The sequence below is a fragment of the Melitaea cinxia genome, chromosome 2 (genome assembly GCF_905220565.1).
Source record: "Melitaea cinxia chromosome 2, ilMelCinx1.1, whole genome shotgun sequence".
Taxonomy (NCBI): domain Eukaryota; kingdom Metazoa; phylum Arthropoda; class Insecta; order Lepidoptera; family Nymphalidae; genus Melitaea; species Melitaea cinxia.
This window is the reverse complement of record NC_059395.1, coordinates 13607716-13628725: the sequence shown is the minus strand read 5'-3', so window position 1 is coordinate 13628725 and position 21010 is coordinate 13607716. Positions and strand designations below refer to the sequence as shown.

General features: G+C 33.7%; 1 protein-coding gene across 1 annotated transcript; it reads right to left on the bottom strand.

Moving 5' to 3' along the window:
* Positions 1-1761: 1761 nt before the first annotated feature.
* Positions 1762-15047, bottom strand: LOC123665258 (1-acyl-sn-glycerol-3-phosphate acyltransferase alpha-like). Its single transcript, XM_045599588.1, has 5 exons — positions 14857-15047; positions 9405-9538; positions 5936-6117; positions 5237-5405; positions 1762-2202 (listed from the first exon to the last, which is right to left on the bottom strand). The coding sequence occupies exons 1-5, from the start codon at positions 15045-15047 to the stop codon at positions 2030-2032; spliced, it is 849 nt and encodes a 282-aa protein (XP_045455544.1). The 3' UTR covers positions 1762-2029.
* Between the last annotated feature and the right edge of the window lie 5963 nt (positions 15048-21010).

The following is a 21010-nucleotide window of genomic DNA, read 5'->3' as shown; positions in this document are numbered from 1 at the left end:
TGAACTTAATTCGTTTCTATTGATGAGAACTTTGCACCTATATGAGTTACAAGTGCCATTACAGTCTGATGATGGAGACGAAAGATAGTCGAGGGAACTTTTCAACGATTTATAGCAATTACCTGCAGTGTGATCATCTGTCTCGCAGGACCAGGTTTGATAATGGAGCCCATAAACACTCGAGGGAAATTCTCAACAATTTACAGCAGTTACCTTTTGCTGTTTGACGACCGCTTTGATATAATGGTGCATGTGCAGTGTCGGCGGCGCTTAAACACCGACGGTCGCGGGTTCTATTCCCGCTCGGAGTGGATATTTATGTTTATACAAATATTTATTTTCGGTCTAGTTGTTAATCCTTGTGGTTCTCCCAACCTAGCCTCAGAGAACACGCTAGGCTGTCAGTCCCGGTTGTTATTACGTACACCTGATAGCGAAGTTTACTCATAGTATGTCGACGCGTTAGCGCAGCGGTCACAGCGCCGGCTGTTGCGCTGGCGTTAGTGGGTTCAATCTCCGAGCACGACAGATATTTGTATTGGCCATATAGATGTTTGTCATTGTCTGGGTGTTTGTGCTTGTGTATTGTGTATGTTTCCAGTCCCCCGACACAAGAGAAAAAGCATCCTTGTTAGGTCTACCCATCACTAAAAATTGTAAAATAAAATAATTTTTAACAAAAAAAAACCGACTTCAAAAAGGAAACTAAAAAGTGAAAAATAAATTTACTTAGTACAAAGTAATTCGTATTTTGATGTAGTTAATCAGAAATGATTAAATAAATATTTTATAATTTTGAAGTTGGTGCCAAGTAAATACTACAACAACCTGGCTACAATAACAAATACAAACAGCACACACACAACAAACAAGTACAAAAAATATTATTAGATATGTCAAAACAATAACAGAATAATAACAGTATTCAACCTAATAGTCAATGAAACAAATTATGAAAGAAAACTGAATACAACTTATGAGTAGATACTAGAGTAGTTATGGAAGCGATTTTAACCAATACAGCATTAATCCTTATCCAATTGAATACCTTAAATATGTTATTTATTTAATATAGATCTATATGGCCTTTTACAGCATATGATTTAAATGAATATTTTCAAAGATATTACAGATTTAAAAATCGCGGTACGTAGCGTTTGCGGCGGTTCCAGCCGGCTTTTATGTTACTCTAAGTTAACGCGTGCGGGCCACGCACGGGCAGTAATGAATAAATCAAAACTACTGGATCGATTTTAATCATTTTTTCAGTGAATGACATAGGCCATAATTATATTTTTACCCGTGCGAAGCCGGAGCGGGTCGCTAGTTCCTATATAAAGCATATAACTTAATAACTTACCGCTTCGCCCCCAGTGCACCACACATTTACCACATTTAGGTTTTTAAGTATCGCATAGCATTCGTAAATCCGCAATTTTATTTTTCGGTTACTAAGTATCTCTTCCGTCTTACTTCACGTCTGTGAGTGTTTTGTTTCACCCCGCTACCAATTTGCCTAGTATCATATTACCTACCCAGATAGATCTTAATTCTTATACTAACTACTTGAAATAACAAAGTATTTTCCGCCTTTGCTACCAATCGCGTCATTAATATTTCATATTTTTGAATATTTTTTTAAAGAACAATTTTTCGTACTTTACATAATATTTGAATGCTATATAATATCATATATTGTATGGAATCTTAAATTAATACAATAAATGTATAACAATAGATATGATTAAGAAACACTCAAAGTAGTACAATAATTTTATTTTTAACCTAAACCTATATAGGATTAAGATAATAAATGTATTATCTACTTTGATTCCAAGTACAAAATTCACTTTTAAAGTGTGTGAAATTAAGTACATATAGGTAGTTAATTAATTATTGGTTCTGTTATTAGCGTAACATAAATTACTTTAAATTATCATTTATCACTAAAACTAACTGCTTCTTTATTTGGTAATGTGATGTAAATTGTTAATATAGTTCTAACTAACAAACATTTTTACTAATTTTCTCAGTCCTGTGTAGCAAGAGGGTAGTCTGGTGGTAGAGCACTTAGAACCTCCTCAGATAATTCCTTGTATACATTTTCCATAATGCTTTTGATTTCTTCCCTGAGTTTTGGTACATCGTCCATTGTAAGACCTGCAGTTGGTACTGGTTCCAGGCACTGAATTATGTTGTGACCTGTAATTCAAACACTCTATATTCAAATTTAACGTCAAATAATGTCTTTACTTTGCCGTTGCTACTAAAAAAGAACATATTATAATCACTCCATATTATCAAAACAAGGTCCCAGACCATGTCTGTCTATTCAAGACTTGAGTTTCAAAAACTATTGAATAGATTTTGATATTTTTACTAATAGACGGAGTGGTTTACAGGATAGGTTTAAGTGTATAATTTGTTAAGCTTTTGTGTAAATTGAGATGCGACAATAATTTTTAACCGACTTCAAAAAAAGGAGGAGGTTACTCAATTCGACCGTATATATATATATATTTTTTTTTATGTATGTTCGGGGATAACTTCTTCGTTTATGAACCAATTTTGATAATTCTTTTTTTGTTGGAAAGGAGATATCCATAGTTTGGTACCATGATAAGGAAACCAGGATCTGATGATGGGATCCCAGAGAAATCGAGGGAAACTTTCAAAAATCGTAAGGGCGACTAGTAAATTTAATCATGTTTTCATTAAGTACTATAAATCACTACTATTTGATAAAGGTCTGGAGTCGATCTGATGATGGAGAAGAAAGATAGTAGAGGTTATATCTAATAATGCGTTTTTACTTGACGGTTTTTTCGTCGACCTACGTTGTATTATACCGCATAACTTTCTACTGGATGTACCGATTTTGATAATTATTTTTTTTGTTGGAAAGGGGATATACCTAGTTTGGTACCGTGATAAGGAAACCAGGATCTGATGATGGGATCTCAGAGAAATCGAGGGAAACTCTCGAAAATCTGCAATAACTTTTTACTGGGTGTTTCGATTTTGATAATTTTTAATTTAATGAAAAGCTGATGTTCATCATGTGGTCACATTTAAATTTTATCGAGATTTGATAACTACTTTTTGAGTAATCTTTGATAACGCGCAGTTACTTGACTATTTTTTCGTCGATCTACGTTGTATTACTTGTCGATGTAATTGAAGTCGGTTTTTTTTTCGTTTGTCTGCAAACACAATTATTTTTTTTTTTTATGTATGTTCGGAGATAACTTCTTCGTTTATGAACCGATTTTGATAATTCTTTTTTTGTTGGAAAGGAGATATTCATAGTTTGGTACCATGATAAGGAAACCAGGATCTGATGATGGGATCACAGAGAAATCGAGGGAAACTTTCAAAAATCGTAAGGATGACTAGTAAATTTAATCATGTTTTCATTAAGTACTATAAAGCACTACTATTTAATAAAGGTCTGGAGTCGATCTGATGATGGAGAAGAAAGATAGTCGAGGGAACTCTTCAACAATTTATAGCAATTACCTGGTTTTTGAACTTAATTCGTTTCTATTGATGAGAACTTTGCACCTGTATGAGTTATAAGTGCCATTACAGTCTGATGATGGAGACAAAAGATAGTCGAGGGAACTCTTTAACGATTTATAGCAATTACCTGCTGTTTGGACTTAATTCGTTTCTATTGATGAGAACTTTGCATATGTATGAGTTATAAGTGCCATTTCAGTCTGATGATGGAGACGAAAGATAGTCGAGGGAACTCTTCAACGACTTATAGCAATTACCTGCTGTTTGAACTTAATTCGTTTCTATTGATGAGAACTTTGCACCTATATGAGTTACAAGTGCCATTACAGTCTGATGATGGAGACGAAAGATAGTCGAGGGAACTTTTCAACGATTTATAGCAATTACCTGCAGTGTGATCATCTGTCTCGCAGGACCAGGTTTGATAATGGAGCCCATAAACACTCGAGGGAAATTCTCAACAATTTACAGCAGTTACCTTTTGCTGTTTGACGACCGCTTTGATATAATGGTGCATGTGCAGTGTCGGCGGCGCTTAAACACCGACGGTCGCGGGTTCTATTCCCGCTCGGAGTGGATATTTATGTTTATACAAATATTTATTTTCGGTCTAGTTGTTAATCCTTGTGGTTCTCCCAACCTAGCCTCAGAGAACACGCTAGGCTGTCAGTCCCGGTTGTTATTACGTACACCTGATAGCGAAGTTTACTCATAGTATGTCGACGCGTTAGCGCAGCGGTCACAGCGCCGGCTGTTGCGCTGGCGTTAGTGGGTTCAATCTCCGAGCACGACAGATATTTGTATTGGCCATATAGATGTTTGTCATTGTCTGGGTGTTTGTGCTTGTGTATTGTGTATGTTTCCAGTCCCCCGACACAAGAGAAAAAGCATCCTTGTTAGGTCTACCCATCACTAAAAATTGTAAAATAAAATAATTTTTAACAAAAAAAAAACCGACTTCAAACAGGAAACTAAAAAGTGAAAAATAACTACTTAGTACAAAGTAATTCGTATTTTGATTTAGTTAATCAGAAATGATTAAATAAATATTTTATAATTTTGAAGTTGGTGCCAAGTAAATACAATACAAATACAACCTGGCTACAATAACAAATACAAACAACACACACACAACAAACAAGTACAAAAAATATTATTAGATATGTCAAAACAATAACAGAATAATAACAGTATTCAACCTAATAGTCAATGAAACAAATTATGAAAGAAAACTGAGTACAACTTACGAGTAGATACTAGAGTGGTTATTGTTTTACTTGGCACCGACTTCAAAATTATAAAATATTCATTTAATCATTTCTGATTAACTAAATCAAAATACGAATTACTTTGTACTAAGTAAATTTATTTTTCACTTTTTAGTTTCCTGTTTGAAGTCGGTTTTTTTTTGTTAATTGTAAATGTTGTAATTGATCAAGCCATCTAAAAACTTTAATCGAAAGTGCTGCTACTGGGAGTATTTTTTATAGGTCTATAAAATGGCTACGTTGATATGTTTTTGTATCTTTTCCTTAAAATTTTAATAATTTAATTTATTTAATTAATTGATATTAGAAGAAACTGTGTTAACATCAAGTGTCATCTTATTAATTATTGAAAACTGAACTGAAAGAAAGTTCTAAATTTAATTTGGAATATTAATATTGTTTGATGTACTTGTAACTCATACAATGTAGAAAAAAAAACAGTTTACCTTTATTAAATATATATTTTTTACTATTGATGTAATAGTAAGGTGAGATAACTACTGGAATGATGTGAACTTGTGCAGCAATGGCTATCCTAAAGGCTCCATTTTTGAAAGGCAATAACTTTTTGAAATGTTTATTTCTAGTACCTTCAGGGAATATCCAAAGCTTTGTCTGTAAAAACAAAAAGTACACTTGTTAAGATGTAGGCATAGACAATAACAATATTGTTTATACATAAACTAGTTTTTACCCGCGACTCAGCTCACATTGATTTTTTTTAAATAAAAAGTTTCCTATGTTACTTTTGCTACCTCCAAGATGTGTACAAAGTTTTATGATGGTGGGCTAAGTAGTTTTCGCGTTTATTCCAAGGTGTTAGTGGAACTGTATTATCCCTTAGTCGCCTCTTACGGCACCCACGGGAAGAGAGGGAGTGGCTATATTCGTTAATGCCGTAGCCACCACAGCATATGATATGACATGATATACACTTTGATGTACACTATGATGTACACTATGATGTATATTACAATCTGATTTAACTGATTTTACAATAAAAAAACATTAAAAGAATCGGAGCGGCAGAAGTTTACCTGTTATTTCTTTGGCCGCGCGGGTAGATACCCAAAAAAATGGTGTCGATTTTTTTGTTTGATAACAAATCAATTTTGTAGTCAATAATTTACTAATTTGTCCGATACCTTTTTTTTAATCATGACGTCAGATGTGGTTTTGAGAGTTTTGTAAGCATCCTTTGAGTTATTTCTGTCAATGAATACAACTCCTGCAAGATACGCCGCTAAACCAAATGGCCAAAAGTAAAATAGTTCTTTCTTGGCAACAGCGGCTATTTTCCCTGCTACATGCCATATGTTAAACATACCTGAAGGAACCAATTTTGTTTTTAGTTGGACTATTAAAACCAATGGAAAATAAAACTATTTTTCGAATTTAAATGTTTGACACTACATTGAACAAGAATGACACTTTGACGGCTTTTTAGATTTTAATAAACAAAATTGTATATAATGATACAGTTTCTTATTAAATTGTGACTATTTATACAACATATATTTATATGCAAAGCATTTGAATTAAACCCAATGAAAAATAAAAATATTTACCATTGGTTTTAATAGTCCGACACACACTAGTATGATTTTGTTTATTATGGACTGGTGCATTGGTTGCCAACTGGTAGTGATCCTGCTTTCTGCTCTATAAATTTAGATGTGATTAAAAACAAGTCTGGGTCAAATATATGTTGCATGTATATACAACACATCTATTCGAAAAAATATTATAATATATATTTATAAATACATTTATTACACGTTTATACCTTTTTTTATTTTGGTATCGCAGTGGAACCCATTTACGGGTGTTATCCAGGACGCCCGGGTAGGCAATCCTAGACCGTATGTCGGCTTCAGCACTTGGGGGTGCAGTACCGACCAAACCCCTGCGGGAGCCTTCAGCCGCTTTAATTGGAGGGTCCCGGATCTGCAGGCAACAGGATCCCTCCAGCGACCGGCTGGACTCGGCGAAAAGGCCAGACTTCTCCTCCATGGGGACTATCCGGCTCACCTCTGAATAATCCCGACGACGCCATGTCTAGCAGGACCGGGTTCCCATCTCGGCCCGACACGAGCACAGGGGCGTTACTGGAGGCGCATTAAGTAGCGCCTCCTACGCACCCCCATTCGTCGCCTGCGGACGGAGGCCTCGTCGGTGGCCTCCTCTCTCATCCGCTCGTCATTCTACTTCTGGGACATTACTGTCTCGCAGAAGGAGACCATCGCCGTCCAGGACTTGTCGTCGCCGAGCATCGTGGTGATGACGCTAGGCAGTGACAAGTCCCCTCCGAGAACTGTCGTCAGATCGCGACGCAGTGCCGCCCATCTCGGGCACACCTCGAGGGTGTGCTGGGCAGAGTCCACCGCCGCGCCACAATCGTGACATCCAGAAACGTTTATACCTAAAATATAGATAATTCCGTTGCCAACCAGTGGAACAGATGAGCCATTATGTGTGTATACTTATTTAATAAAAAATGGAAAAATTAATTATAAAAGTAATTTATTCTAACTATAATCTATATCTATAATGTGTATCTTATGCACAGTGATAATGCTTTTTTTTTAATAAATTAAGTTATTTAAGTACATAAATAAATATTATAACTACGACTTTTTATAGTTATTTAATATGATGAAAAATAACATTGGTCATAAAAACATTTGTTTAACAAGATATGTATCTTCTATATATATAAAAATCAATTGCTGTTCGTTAGTCTCGCTAAAACTCGAGAATGGCTGAACGGATTTATCTTATCTTGGTCTTGAAATGTTCGTGGAGGTCTAGGGAAGGTTTAAAAGGTGAGAAAAATTCGAATAATTTCCGGGAAAATCCTAACAACAGCCTTTTTCTTTTTCCCATACAAACGTTTTCTAACTAAAATGTAGAGTTAATTTGAACTTTATTGCTGTTCAATAAAGTTCATGTTAAATAATATATTAGGGCGCATTTTACCTAAGTTATTAATAATTAAATTGATATTATTCGTAGACCGCATTTTAATTTAATTTACATACACTAAAAATGGCATTAACTAGCTATTTCACATTACTTATTATATTCTTGCGGGGGCGTTAACAATGGAAAATTCCCGTTTAAAGCTCCTATCGACTGCAAATTTGGTACGAATCTCCTATATATGTGACATAGAAATGATCAATGAGCAGATTTTAGGATAACTTATCCCCAATAAGGATTTCGGGGGTGGGCGTTAACAATGAAAATTATAAATGTATGTAACTCCGAAACTACTGAACCAATTTTTATCAAGTTTTGTAAGCATGTCTAACTTGGAAGATATGGTAGTTTTTATCTCAATTGGACCTGATAGGTGGCGCTGCTATCGGTATGTAACTCTGAAGCTACTGAACCAATTATTATCAAATTTGGTAAGCATCTGTAATTTGGTCTAACTTGGAAGATATGGTAGTTTTTATCTCAATCTGAGCTGGTTGGTGGCGTTGCTATCGGTATGTAACTCTGAAACTACTGAACCAATTTTTTATCACGTTTTGTAAGCATCTGTAATTTGGTCTAACTTGGAAGATATGGTAGTTTTTATCTCAATTGGACCTGATAGGTGGCGCTGCTATCGGTATATAACTCCGAAACTACTGAACCAATTTTTATCAAGTTTTGTAAGCATCTGTAATTAGGTCTAACTTGGAAAACATGGTAGTTTTTATCTCAATCTGACCTAGTAGGTGGCGCTGCTATCGGTATGTAACTCTGAAACTACTGAACCAATTTTTATCAAGTTTTGTAAGCATCTGTAATTTGGTCTAACTTGGAAGATATTGTAGTTTTTATCTCAATTGGACCTGATAGGTGGCGCTGCTATCGGTATATAACTCCGAAACTACTGAACCAATTTTTATCAAGTTTTGTAAGCATCTGTAATTTGGTCTAACTTGGAAGATGGTAGTTTTTATCTCAACAGCTATCGGTATGAAACTCCGAAACTACTGAACCAATTTTTATCAAGTTTTGTAAGCATGTGTGATTTGGTCTAACTTGGAAGATATGGTAGTTTTTATCTCAAGTGGACCCGGTAGGTGGCGCTGCTATCGGTATGTAAGCTATCAAATTTGGCAGCTGGTATCTGGGCAGGACAACGTCTGCCGGGTCCGCTAGTATTTTTATAAAAGTAATATGAGATTTTTTTTTTATATACTAAATAAATATTTTATAACATACACACACGTTCGTTCGTCTGTTCCTATGGTAAGCAACTTAATGCTTGTGTTATAGGTAACAGCCGGCTGATATAGCTATTTTTTTTGATAAAGATACATAGAAATATTACATATATAAATATATAAATACAAATTTTATATCCAGACCTAAGCGGTAATCGAACCCACAACCCGCGGAGCTGAAAGCAGGGCCACTACAAACTGCGCTATTTTTCTATTTTTTTTTGTTTTATTCTTAAAACAAGTATGTTTTTTAACAAAATTTAATTTTTATGCAGACATAAATGACAACGATAGGACCTGGGTGAGGGTTTAAAATGTTTACAAATATTGTAGCGAAAAAAAGACATCATAATTATTACAAAATTTATTAAATGAGAAGGAAATATCATACCCAATATATCCATAGAACACTGATGGTTTGATACAATAACAGCTCCTCTATCCTCCATAAGAATTTCACCATTTCTCAACACCCACTTTATTTGTATAAGTTTGGTTACATGTTTTATTATTTGACTACCATATCTGAGAAATTAAAATTACAAATGATTCTTCTGTAAATAAAATCTCTTTGTTGTTTATAAAGAATTGTTATAAAGAAAGAAAAACAACAAATAACTTAAATAAATAATATAATTTATTTAACCCTGTTATTATTAACTCGTATTTCAATACACATTTTTTATCAATTAAGAGAATCTATTAAATTTTTATCCACAAATAATTATAATAGGTACAATCTTATAAGTTCTCATTCACTGGTTCAATATATTGTTGTGTAGACAGACTCGTTTGCTTAGATCGCACGACAGTAATATAATATTTCATAAAAGTACTTTCTGAATGCCGATTTTCTCTGGACTGGAATTTTCATCAATTTGACAATTTTGTTTAAAATTCTTTCTCTTAACTGCAGAAAGTATAATTCCAGGACTGGCATTAGTTGAAAGCACCTGGTTCAATCACAATATCTTTTTAAGCCATCCTGCTATAAATGTTTGAGAGACAGACAGGTCTTGCTAAAGCGCGCGTTGTAATAAACTACCAGATTGCCAATTACGTATCGAGATTGTTTTCGAACCAAAGTTTGGCCACAATAGAATATATTCTTTACATACTAATAGACAACTTTCTTTATCAGTTGGATTCAAGGTTAAATCATGGACTTGACGACCTGAATATAATAAAAGTAACAAAGCTGTTATAGCAAAACATACACAAAAACTATATATTATTATTATCAAGAACATTTTCCTTTATAACCATTTTAATAAATTGTCGACAACGAAAATCTGTGTTATCTTAGGCCAGCTATTATTTGTGTTTTATAACCTAAAATTAATTATGTACGGGCGGTAGGTTGGTACAGCACGTGCTTCGGTGACAGCCTCGTTGACGTCATTTGCATTTGTTTTTATTTTATGCATGCCATCGTCTTTTTTTTTATAGCCTGTAAATGCAGACTTGTGTAAGATAAATTAGGCACGCGAACGATTTTAAGGAAATATTATCTTACCTTAATAAATAGCCTCATTCGTAGCCTTGCTCCTTTTATATATTATATAATGGAAGCGTGCGTCGTCGGGCTTACGTCTTCCCATGTCCGGCGCTCGCGGTGGTCTGAGCCATATATATTATTATACTCTTTGGTCTGAGCTTACCTGCATTCCGTGCACCCGACGACGTAACATCACATAATTTCACTACTATTTCTTTATTTATTTATGCGAAATATATCTTCTCTGTCGTTACTGAAATTTATTTATTTATTTTGTTCCATTTTACATGTTTATTTAAAATATTTGTTATATACATGTACGGATATGTATATGTGTGTATGTGTATTATATGTTTATGTGTGTGTATGTGTATGTATGTGTGTGTGGTGTATGTATGCGTATATAATTATATTGCTAGAAGAAAGGAATGATACTTGTCGCGCTCGTCATAACAGGGGTATCACTGAAAATCAGCGTTGGTTTTTGTTTTTATGAATGCCAACTCCAAGCTGAGTGATATACCTTTTTGGGGCACAGCACTTGGCCGCAGGCGGTATTATTTGGTCATTTAATCACACATTTTCACATTTCTTGTTTATTCGTCTTTTTTTTCATAACTTCTTTGGAATTTTTTTATTTAAATTTTTTTTCCTTTTTTTTTGATGTTATAGTTTTTTGTAGTCTATATTACTGGTCTTGTAAATTTCTTTTTTTCTATATGTAGTTATTTATTAATTATTATAAGGTTTATTTAACTGTGACTTTTTTGTGTAAAAACTGTCTGCGTTTTTGAGTGATGCTCCGAATAAACGTGTTTCTTTCTTTCTTTCTTTCTTACAAATCAATTTTAATGTTGTACTAAAAAAAAAAAAACACGAACTTATTCTTTCACGCCAATATGGATCTAATGTAACTGCGGACTTGTAAACCAAAATTGTATTATATACAAGGCCTTGTATTCGATATAAGTCAATCAAAAACTTTGTTGAGTCAGAACCAGTAGGTTTAACAACATGCTCTGAATTTTTGTTAGCCCAAATTGACCATTTTTTTCTTTGTATTTTTAAACGTTTTCAAAGTGGGACTACGAGAGGCTTCTTGTAAGAACAATTTTTGTTCCTTAGACTAGCCTTTCAACCTATCTGACCAACCCACATATGCAAACTACTAGAGTCATCTCCTGCCACCTGGGTGGTGGAAATGTGGTTATTACATTCATAAGAACTTTGTCGAGATTGCGTATTATGTATGTAAGACTTATTGCCCTGTTTCTGAGATCTGGTCTTCAAATAATCTAATGTTGGTATTTCTCATTATGCAAAAAAAAAATTTGGTTATTTCCGGCAGGACAGGCAGGACTGCAGGGCACTTGGGGTGGATGGCAAGTGATCTGCTTCGCTGTTGTAGCGACCTGCGATGTAGTGATAATGTACCTTTGAATAATATAAAATTCTGAATATTTTGCGACATAGATTCATTAGAGCATCTCATTTTGTTCCACCCCCGTTTCTTAAATAGGCTATGGCAGTTTTGTTGTCACTCTCAACTACAAGAGTCCAATTCGTGAGCAGGACAGGTGCGTGATGTTTTGATATACACATAATTACTAACATCTTCCTTTAGTTGGAGTGATGAGCTGTTTCTTTTAAAGACTGATGACCGCAAAGGCGCATATAATTTAATTTGATCCGCAATTCCATTTCTGAAGCATCGGTCTTGAGATAAAGTGTAAATATAAGTTAAGTTCACTATTCTCCAATTTAATTCTCTTATTTACTCTGGATGGATTGGATAAATGTGGCGAGGATATAGCCACTGTAACATTTTTTAAGTGTTAATAAATCGACTTACCTTTACTTCACTAGTAACAGTCTAAGCCTAAATATAATATTGTGTTATATTCAATATGAATTTTATACCCTCATATATGCCATTAAGAAATAGATATTGTATAAGACGCCAATGAGCCACAAGATTTATTCAGGTAACACTAAACTTCAACGCAGTGGGGGCTATTTTAAAGGGATGTCACACGACCTCCGGACAAAAAGGAAGAAATTAACCGACACGCTACTGGACGTCAAGTTCGTCTATATCAAATAAAAAGGCCTCAAATAGCGGTCAAAGCTTAATTAACAAAAATTTCAATAACTAATAGATCATAGACTGTCGATTATTAAAGGGCCATCCATAAATTACGCCACACCTTAGGGTAGGGTTCCGCGAAGTGTAACATTGTGTGATAAGGGGTGGAGAGAGGTCCAAAATTTTGTGACATCAAATTTTAAAATATAATTTACACAATTGTTGTTGTTGTGTGTATAAAAAAGTCAGGCGTACTTAGAAGTTCATTGGTTTTATTTACAAATAGTTATTTACAAAATGATTACAATATATTTATTTACAGTTCAAAATCGAATGTATACCTATACACTTGGACACTGGTTTTATTTACACAAACTTCTGTTTTAGTCTTATTTTTTAAAAGTTTTTTGGAATTTCATCCACCACAGTAAAATAATTCCACATTTGTCCTTTTCGTGGCATTTTAATTAATTATACTAAAATACTATGACTAAACTCACTGAACAACTAAATTTATACTTAATTACATAAACAACTTAACTATATATTTACGGTTTCTTAAAACGCAACATCGCAGTCGTAAAAAAATAACACACACATCAGCCTTTGTCGCACCGAAGACACTGCTGCCCGTCTTCGGCCAGTGTATTTCAAAGCCAGCAGTTGGATGGTTATCCCGCCATCGGTCGACTTTTTAAGTTCCAAGGTGGTAGTGGAATTGTGTTATTCCTTAGTCGCCTCTTAAGACACCCACGGAAAGAGACGGGGTGGCTATACTCTTTACTGCCGTGACAACACAAAAAAAAAATAACAAACTCACGAAAATAAACAACATCATAAAAGAACAAACGCGTTGTCCATACTGACTATTTAACCGTTTAACGAAACGAAATAGATAAGTCTAACGTGTAGTATAATCTTATACTATTAAACGAGCAATTATTGTATATATATATGTATTCAAAATAAAATACCGTTCCGTTACCATAGAGTACAATTTGGCTCTGTGTACATTAGAGTTGTAAAGTAATAAAATAAAAATATTCTTTCAACATAAATAACGCTTGCCAGGTAAAATTGCCAGGTAAATTGTGTTTGCTCGCAAACGAAAAAAACCGACTTCAATTACATCGACGAGTAATACAACGTAGATCGACGAAAAAATAGTCAAGTAACTACACGTTATCAAAGATTACTTAAAAAGTTGTAATCAGATCTCGATGAAATTTAAATGTGACCACTTGATAAACATAAGATTTCGATTAGCTTAAAAATCATTAAAATTGGTACACACAGTCTCTCACAGTCACACTCTGGGATTCCATCATCAGATCCTGGTTTCCTTATCATGGTACCCAACTAGAGATATCTTCTTTCCAGTAAAAAAAGAATTATCAAAATCGGTACATTCAGTAGAAAGTTATGCGGTTATAATACAACGTAGGTCGACGAAAAACTAGTCAAGCAAAAACGCATTATTAGATATAACTCCAAAAATAGTTGTTTAGATCTCAAATAAATTTAAAAGGGAACAAATGACACGCACTACCTTTCGATAAAAAAAAAAAAAGTTATAGTAATCGGTCCATCCAGTCAAAAGTTCTGAAGTAACATACATAAAAAAAATGAAGTGAGAACCTCCTCCTTTTTTGGAAGTCGTTTAATAAATAATAGGTTATTTTATCTGCTTTCTAATATAACGAACACCTCTAAATGTTAGTATTAAAATAATTTTATTTTCATACCTATGTTAATGTTCATGTTATGGACACGGATGCGCCTGATGTTTGCGCGTGAGCAACCGACTCCGGTTCTAGCTCCGGTACGTGGGCGACGGAAGGCAGCGGGAGCGACGCGACGCTGACGACGTCGACGCGGTGCGAAGACGAACGCAGTGACCGCGTACTTTTTACCCACGACGATGAGCCGTTCATTTAACTTAGTACTTTTTTATGTTTATATTATAATATACGATACGTTATAAACATAGTCCACTTATTTAACCGCACCAGTAGATTTTATTGAAAAATAATGTCAAAACTGGTATTTTAATTTAAAAAAAAATATCTGACGTAACACTAAGTAGGGGGTTTCATAAACGTGACCATCTGTGACAAGGACGAGAGAGTGGACAGAAATCGTGAAATTTGGTTGACGTAATTTATGGCTCGCCCCTAATATCTAATATCATAATAAATAACTAAAAATATTTTACTCGTATTAAATATAGTAATTAAAGTAAGATAAAAATATACTTACAATGAATTTAAAACACTTCTAGCGTTCAATACGAAAAAAGGCAGCATAAACAGACTTGTAACAGACGTCCAAATGTAAAAAGCGAGGAATTTAGATTGAAATTTTACATAATTAGGCGTTTCAGAAAGAAGTTGTTTCAATATATACGTCATTATAGTTATTATAAAAACATAAACAATTTTTCCCCACATATTTAATTAGTTTATTATGGATGCGCCGCTTGCTTCGTTAGTTCTTTTTTCAAATAAAAATGATTTTAATTGTTTTTAACACTTTTAAGCCATGCTGTATGTTTATTTCAATTAATTTGAGCATTAGTTTTCTTGAAACACTAATTAAACAAGCATATAAGCTAAAAATGTAGTATTCTATTGTATGAATATTACACTACAGTAGGATTAGTTTTGTCATAAGAATTTTACATTATAAAATAACATAAATTTATTTTTTAAAACAGAATTCACCTAGTAGTAAATTTAACATAGGATAGACTTTTATATAATATTAGCTGATCCGGCACGTTGCTTAGCTATACATATATATTATTTCTAAAATATTCAAATCGGAGCTGGTGGTAGAATGGTGAAAATTTTGGGTTGTATGTATTTTTAATGACAAATCATAATAAAATAAAGTTTAAAAATTTTGCAAAAAAAAAAAAAAAATAAAAATATATATTATGGGGTGGCCCTTAGGGGTTTAAAAATAGTTTATAACTGATTCTCAGACCAACCGAATATGCACAAAAATTTCATAAGAATCGCGAAACGCGCGTATTTTTCACCACTAGTTCACGCTATATGATACTTTATATGTGTGAAGACCACGGACACAAAAACTAAAATAATACAATACAAAATAAAGTATTCACTAGGTGTCAGTGTTACCAACTCGAAAGTGCGTTTTAATTGGTTTCAATGAATAGTTCCTATGGCGTTATGTTGTCAGCGATGATGTCAGTATTTCCACATTACCTAAAATAATCTACCTCAAAGTAAGGGTGATTTTAAGTATGCTTTTGAGTTAAATTCTTATATATTTACAAATTAGAATAGAATGGAATAGAATATACTTTATTGCACACTACTTATGAAAGATTTACATAAAACAGTTATTTAAACATATAGTTAGTAATGTACAAAGACTATTTTATAGCTTAGTAGATCTATTCCAGACAACCTTTAGAAAGAGGAAAATATGTTTGCTCGGAAACGAAAAAAAAAATTTTTTCAATTCAAAATTTATTCAATACACACTTCACACACAATACATACAATTTCATTGACAAGATTTCGATTAAATTTAAATGGAAAAATTTACATGACAAGCTGCATAAGCATGATTTTGATCAAAAAAATAATATATTAGTAGAAGAGAAAATGTTCCTTCAGATATAGTGATGAAAACAGTGACTATGAAAATTCTATTACTTAACCCTTAACTTGGCAAGTGTACTAGAGGGCACATTTAATTAAGATATGAATTTCGGCATGTGACCTATAGAGCACGGGTCTGTTTATAGAGAATACAAAAATATATATTTAATATCAAGGTGTTTTAATAAATTCATCTTCTAGCTCAATTCATAAACATTGATATGTCAACGTCATAGTTTTTGTAGGAGGTCATTTTTAAACATTACCCGCTAAAATGTTGAAGTGTCCAGATTGCAAGTATTACTATACTCTGTGCCAGATCGGATGTCGCGCCTAAAGGCAAATTAACGTGTATTTTTGAATTTAGTTTTTTTACTTGGTGTATATCACAAAAAATTAATTGTTAAATAACCATTTAATGATTATATCTCTTTATTTGATCAGTTTCATCAGATTTGTTAGATATTTCGCTGTAAAGTAAACTGTACCCTGTAGGGTACACTGCGAACTTTAATGAAAAGAGATCTTGTGCCCTGCATCCAATTAGGCTTAGTTTAATTTATGAGACCTATAAGGGCACTTATTTAATTTGCATTGATTATTTTTAATTATTTGTATTTTGATTTAGCGTATTATGGATGCTATAATACCACAAAAAGACTCAGACACAGATTCTGACGTTTCTAATGATAATAGTATGAACAAAAGTATTGTTGAGCAAACGTATCGTTTAAGTGATACAGATTCGTCGGGTATAGATGAGTCACCCAATAACATACAATACTCTATCAACCCCAGTCACTTTGATGCCAAAAAAATCTCCGCTACTTTTTCACCTTACAGTTCAGTACCGACACCAGCAGCATACATATCTATCATCTTTTCATCTGTAAATTCAAATAATGAAATATCATCGTATCAAGATAGCCCATTTCAGGAAGGTGGCGAAGCATAATCTTCTTTGATAATACACTGCATAATAACCCACCGTTACAAATATCAAGTCCATGTCCAGCTGGTGTTAGTGATCTCGAATTGGATAGCGATGACGAAATTACTACGATCATTCCAAGGAGATCAAAGAGAATATTAAGTGCTTCTGCCAAATCTAAGTTTTATATAAGACGAGCTCTATCACCCAAACCTATGACATCCAAAAGCGGACAAAGTAAAACATCATGGAAAGCAAAAAAAAATTAATAAGCACATAGTAAATCTAATAAAGAAAGCCAAAACAGTAAATAAAAACAAAACACAAAATTTAGATTGGAATAATTGTGTTTACTGGCAAACGAAAAAAAAAAACGACTTAAATTACATCGACAAGTAACGTAGGGAGACGAAAAATTAGTCAAGTAAAGTTGTGATCAGATCTCGATGAAATTTAAATGTGACCAAATGATAACCAGCTTTCGATTAAATTAAAAATTATCAAAATCGATATACCCAGTAAAAAGTTATGCGGATTTTCGAGGGTTTCCCTCGATTTCTCTGGAATCTCATTATCAGATCCTGAATTCCTTATCATGGCACCACACCCGGGATATCTCCTTTCCAAAAAAAATAATTATCAAAATCGGTTCATAAACGACGAAGTTACATTATACGGTCGAATTGAGTAACATCCTCCTTTTTTGAAGTCGATATTTTACGAAGTTCATAATACTAGAGAATTACAACACCAGTTGATTTGATAAAATATATTTTTTAATGTCAATTTTTGTTTAGATTTTTGTTATTTTGTTTTGTCGTTTCTTTCAATAAATTACTTATTTTGAGAATAAAAAAATATGTTTTTATTGTTATTTTGTATATTATTACCACTTCTACATTATTGTAAGCCAAAGCGGCATTGTACCTTGCAGGACACAAATAACAGTGATCTTTATTTGAAGCGAAATTCGCGATGTATCCTATGGGGTACTATTAATATTTTAAAAAGTATCAAACTAATATTTAAAAAAAAAATTAATAAAAATATATTTAGGTCCCTTAAAGCTATTTAAAATAAATAACTTCTTAATTTGAAGTTTTAAGCTTTGCCAGAATAAAATTTTTCACTGAGGTAGGGCACAGCAGGAAATTCCTGCTCAAAATATGGAGCAGCCCGACTGGGGTAGTACCTCGACCTTACAGAAGATCACAGCAAAATTATACTGTTTTCAAGCAGTATTGTGTTCCTGTTGGTGAGTAAGGTGACCAGAGCTCCTGGGGGGATTGGGGATTGGGTCAGCAACGCGCTTGCGATGCTTCTGGTGTTGCAGGTGTCTATAAGCTACGGTAATCGCTTACCATCAGGTTAGCCATACGCTTGTTTGCCGACCTAGTGACATAAAAAAAAAAGAAAAAGAATACTGTGCTAACAGGTGTGCTAACATTTTGCCAAGTTAAGGGTTAATAGAGTAGAGAAAAGTGAGAAAAGTTTATAACATACACTACATGTTGATACACAAAGGCGAAGGAACTGATCACTTCGTAACATCGAGGAAACTGTATTTAGGTTGTAAGTTATCAGGAATTATCATTTAAAAGATTTACCGAAATATTTCGTATGTCTCTATTTCTTCTCTACAATTATTATAATTATGTAGATATAAAGTTTATTCATATAATAATTGTAGTAAAACATTGCAATATCCCTATTGTATACAATTACTGTTTGATTAAACCGATAAATCTTAATATTCACAAATTTTGGACATTTATAAACTTTTAATATACCTCGAACATGTAAAAAGTTCATTGTTACTTATCGTAGTATATGGTAAAACCGGGAGAGATGCCGCAGTGGGATAGATGCCTCATGTTCTAAAAACCTAACATCCCGAACTCACAAATAAAAATTAATCGCATAAGTAGGAGTCGAAGTCACCCCGTACCTCAGATATCCACAGATATTCGTGTGGCAAGGACGCGTTTGGATCGTGTGTGTAATTTTCTCCGTGGTGAAATTTACAAACACGTCAAAGTTTTAAAGGTTAGTATTTAAGGTTGTATAATTTTATAAATAGTAATAAATTCCGTTATATTTTTTATCACGTCTATATACTGGGTCATTGAGTCTGCATATAGTTGTAAATAGATGCTATTTTGTTTATAATTTATTTAAAAAATACGTGGGCATCTATCCCAATCACAAAGGATAGTTGCCCTGATTTTTTGAGGTATAGGTGCCCTTAGTGCCCTTATCTATCCCTTCATTCACCATATACAGAGTAAGTTTATATGTATAATTTTTTTTTGTGTCTGTTATATTTTTTATGTATTTACGTATATTTATGTTTGGATGTTTTAGTGATTCTAGCAGAACTATGCCACGAAAATATAAAAGAAAGGAAGAAATGCGAGCTCGAGTATGTTCTTGGACTATAGAAAACCTACAGTCAGCTTTCGATGAGAAAGTATGATTGTGCAATGTGCATGTTGACACTTGATATGAATATTTTAGACCAACAATTAAGAATTTATACTTTTGTTGAATAAATGCTTGTAGATATGGGAGAAAGTGATAGTGCGACAAATAAGAGAAGAATGTGAGGTCACACAGAACCAATTTGGATTTATGCCGGGCCGGGGAACTACGGACGCCATATTTGCACTCCGCCAATTCTGCGAAAAATATCAACTCGCACAAAAAGACTTGCATATGGTGTTCGTGGATCTGGAAAAGGCATACGATAGGGTCCCCTGTAAGGTTCTGTGGTGGGCTATGAAAGGGAAAGGAGTGCCAGAGAAGTATGTACGACTTGTTCAGGCGATGTATGATAGAGCTAGCACCCACGTCCGGTCCGAAGCCGAAGTAACTGGCAAGTTCAATGTGGCTGTAGGTTTGCACCAGGGGTCGGCTTTAAGCCCGTATTTATTCCTCCTAGTAATGGATGTTCTAACATTAGACATACAGGAGGAAGCACTCTGGTGTATGCTGTTTGCTGACGACGTTGTTCTTGCACCCGTGACAGAGAAAATGAGGAGCAATAGGTTAGCGTGGTATGGGCATGGGGATGAATGTCGAAGGACGAAGAGCGATCGGCAGACCGAAAAAGCGATGGATGGATTGTGTGAGTGAGGATATGAGAAAGAAAGGAGTAAACACTGAAGTGACGAATAATAGAGAGGAATGGAAGAGGAAAACATGTTGTGCCGACCCTACATAAGTGGGATAAGGGCAGGAAGATGATGATGAATAAATGCTTGTAAAATTTAATTAAATATGATATATATATATATATATATATATCATGTTGAAACTTAAGAATTTATATTTTAGTTAAACAATAGCTCTAAAAATTTAATTAGGTATAGTAATCTGTGTGATATAAAAATTATATTCTAATTATAACAATTAAAAGATATAAAAAAAAAACAAATTTTTTTCATTGCTATGGCCCATGTTTCTTGGAGACAATCGATGTTTTACAAACCTAACCTAACATTTGGTTTGGGTTTTTCGTTTACACGGTTTAAAGGGCATCTATCCTACTCACTATTTTCATGGTGGGGCAACTATCCATATAGGTAGGCATCTATCCTCAAAAGAAAGGGTTCACGAAAAGCTAATTTCTGCTTAATCTGCATTGGCTAGGTTGAAAAAAAATAGTCATAATTCAACATAAAGGTTTGAGCTAGCTACATTAATAAAAATTATTCGTATAAAAATCATATTTTTAAAATTAGGTGGCTATTTCAAAAAGTGAGGCATCTATCCCGGTTTTACCCTATACGTAGTGATAATGCGTTATAATAATATTGTTGAACAGCTTATCTACACTCTCTTCTTT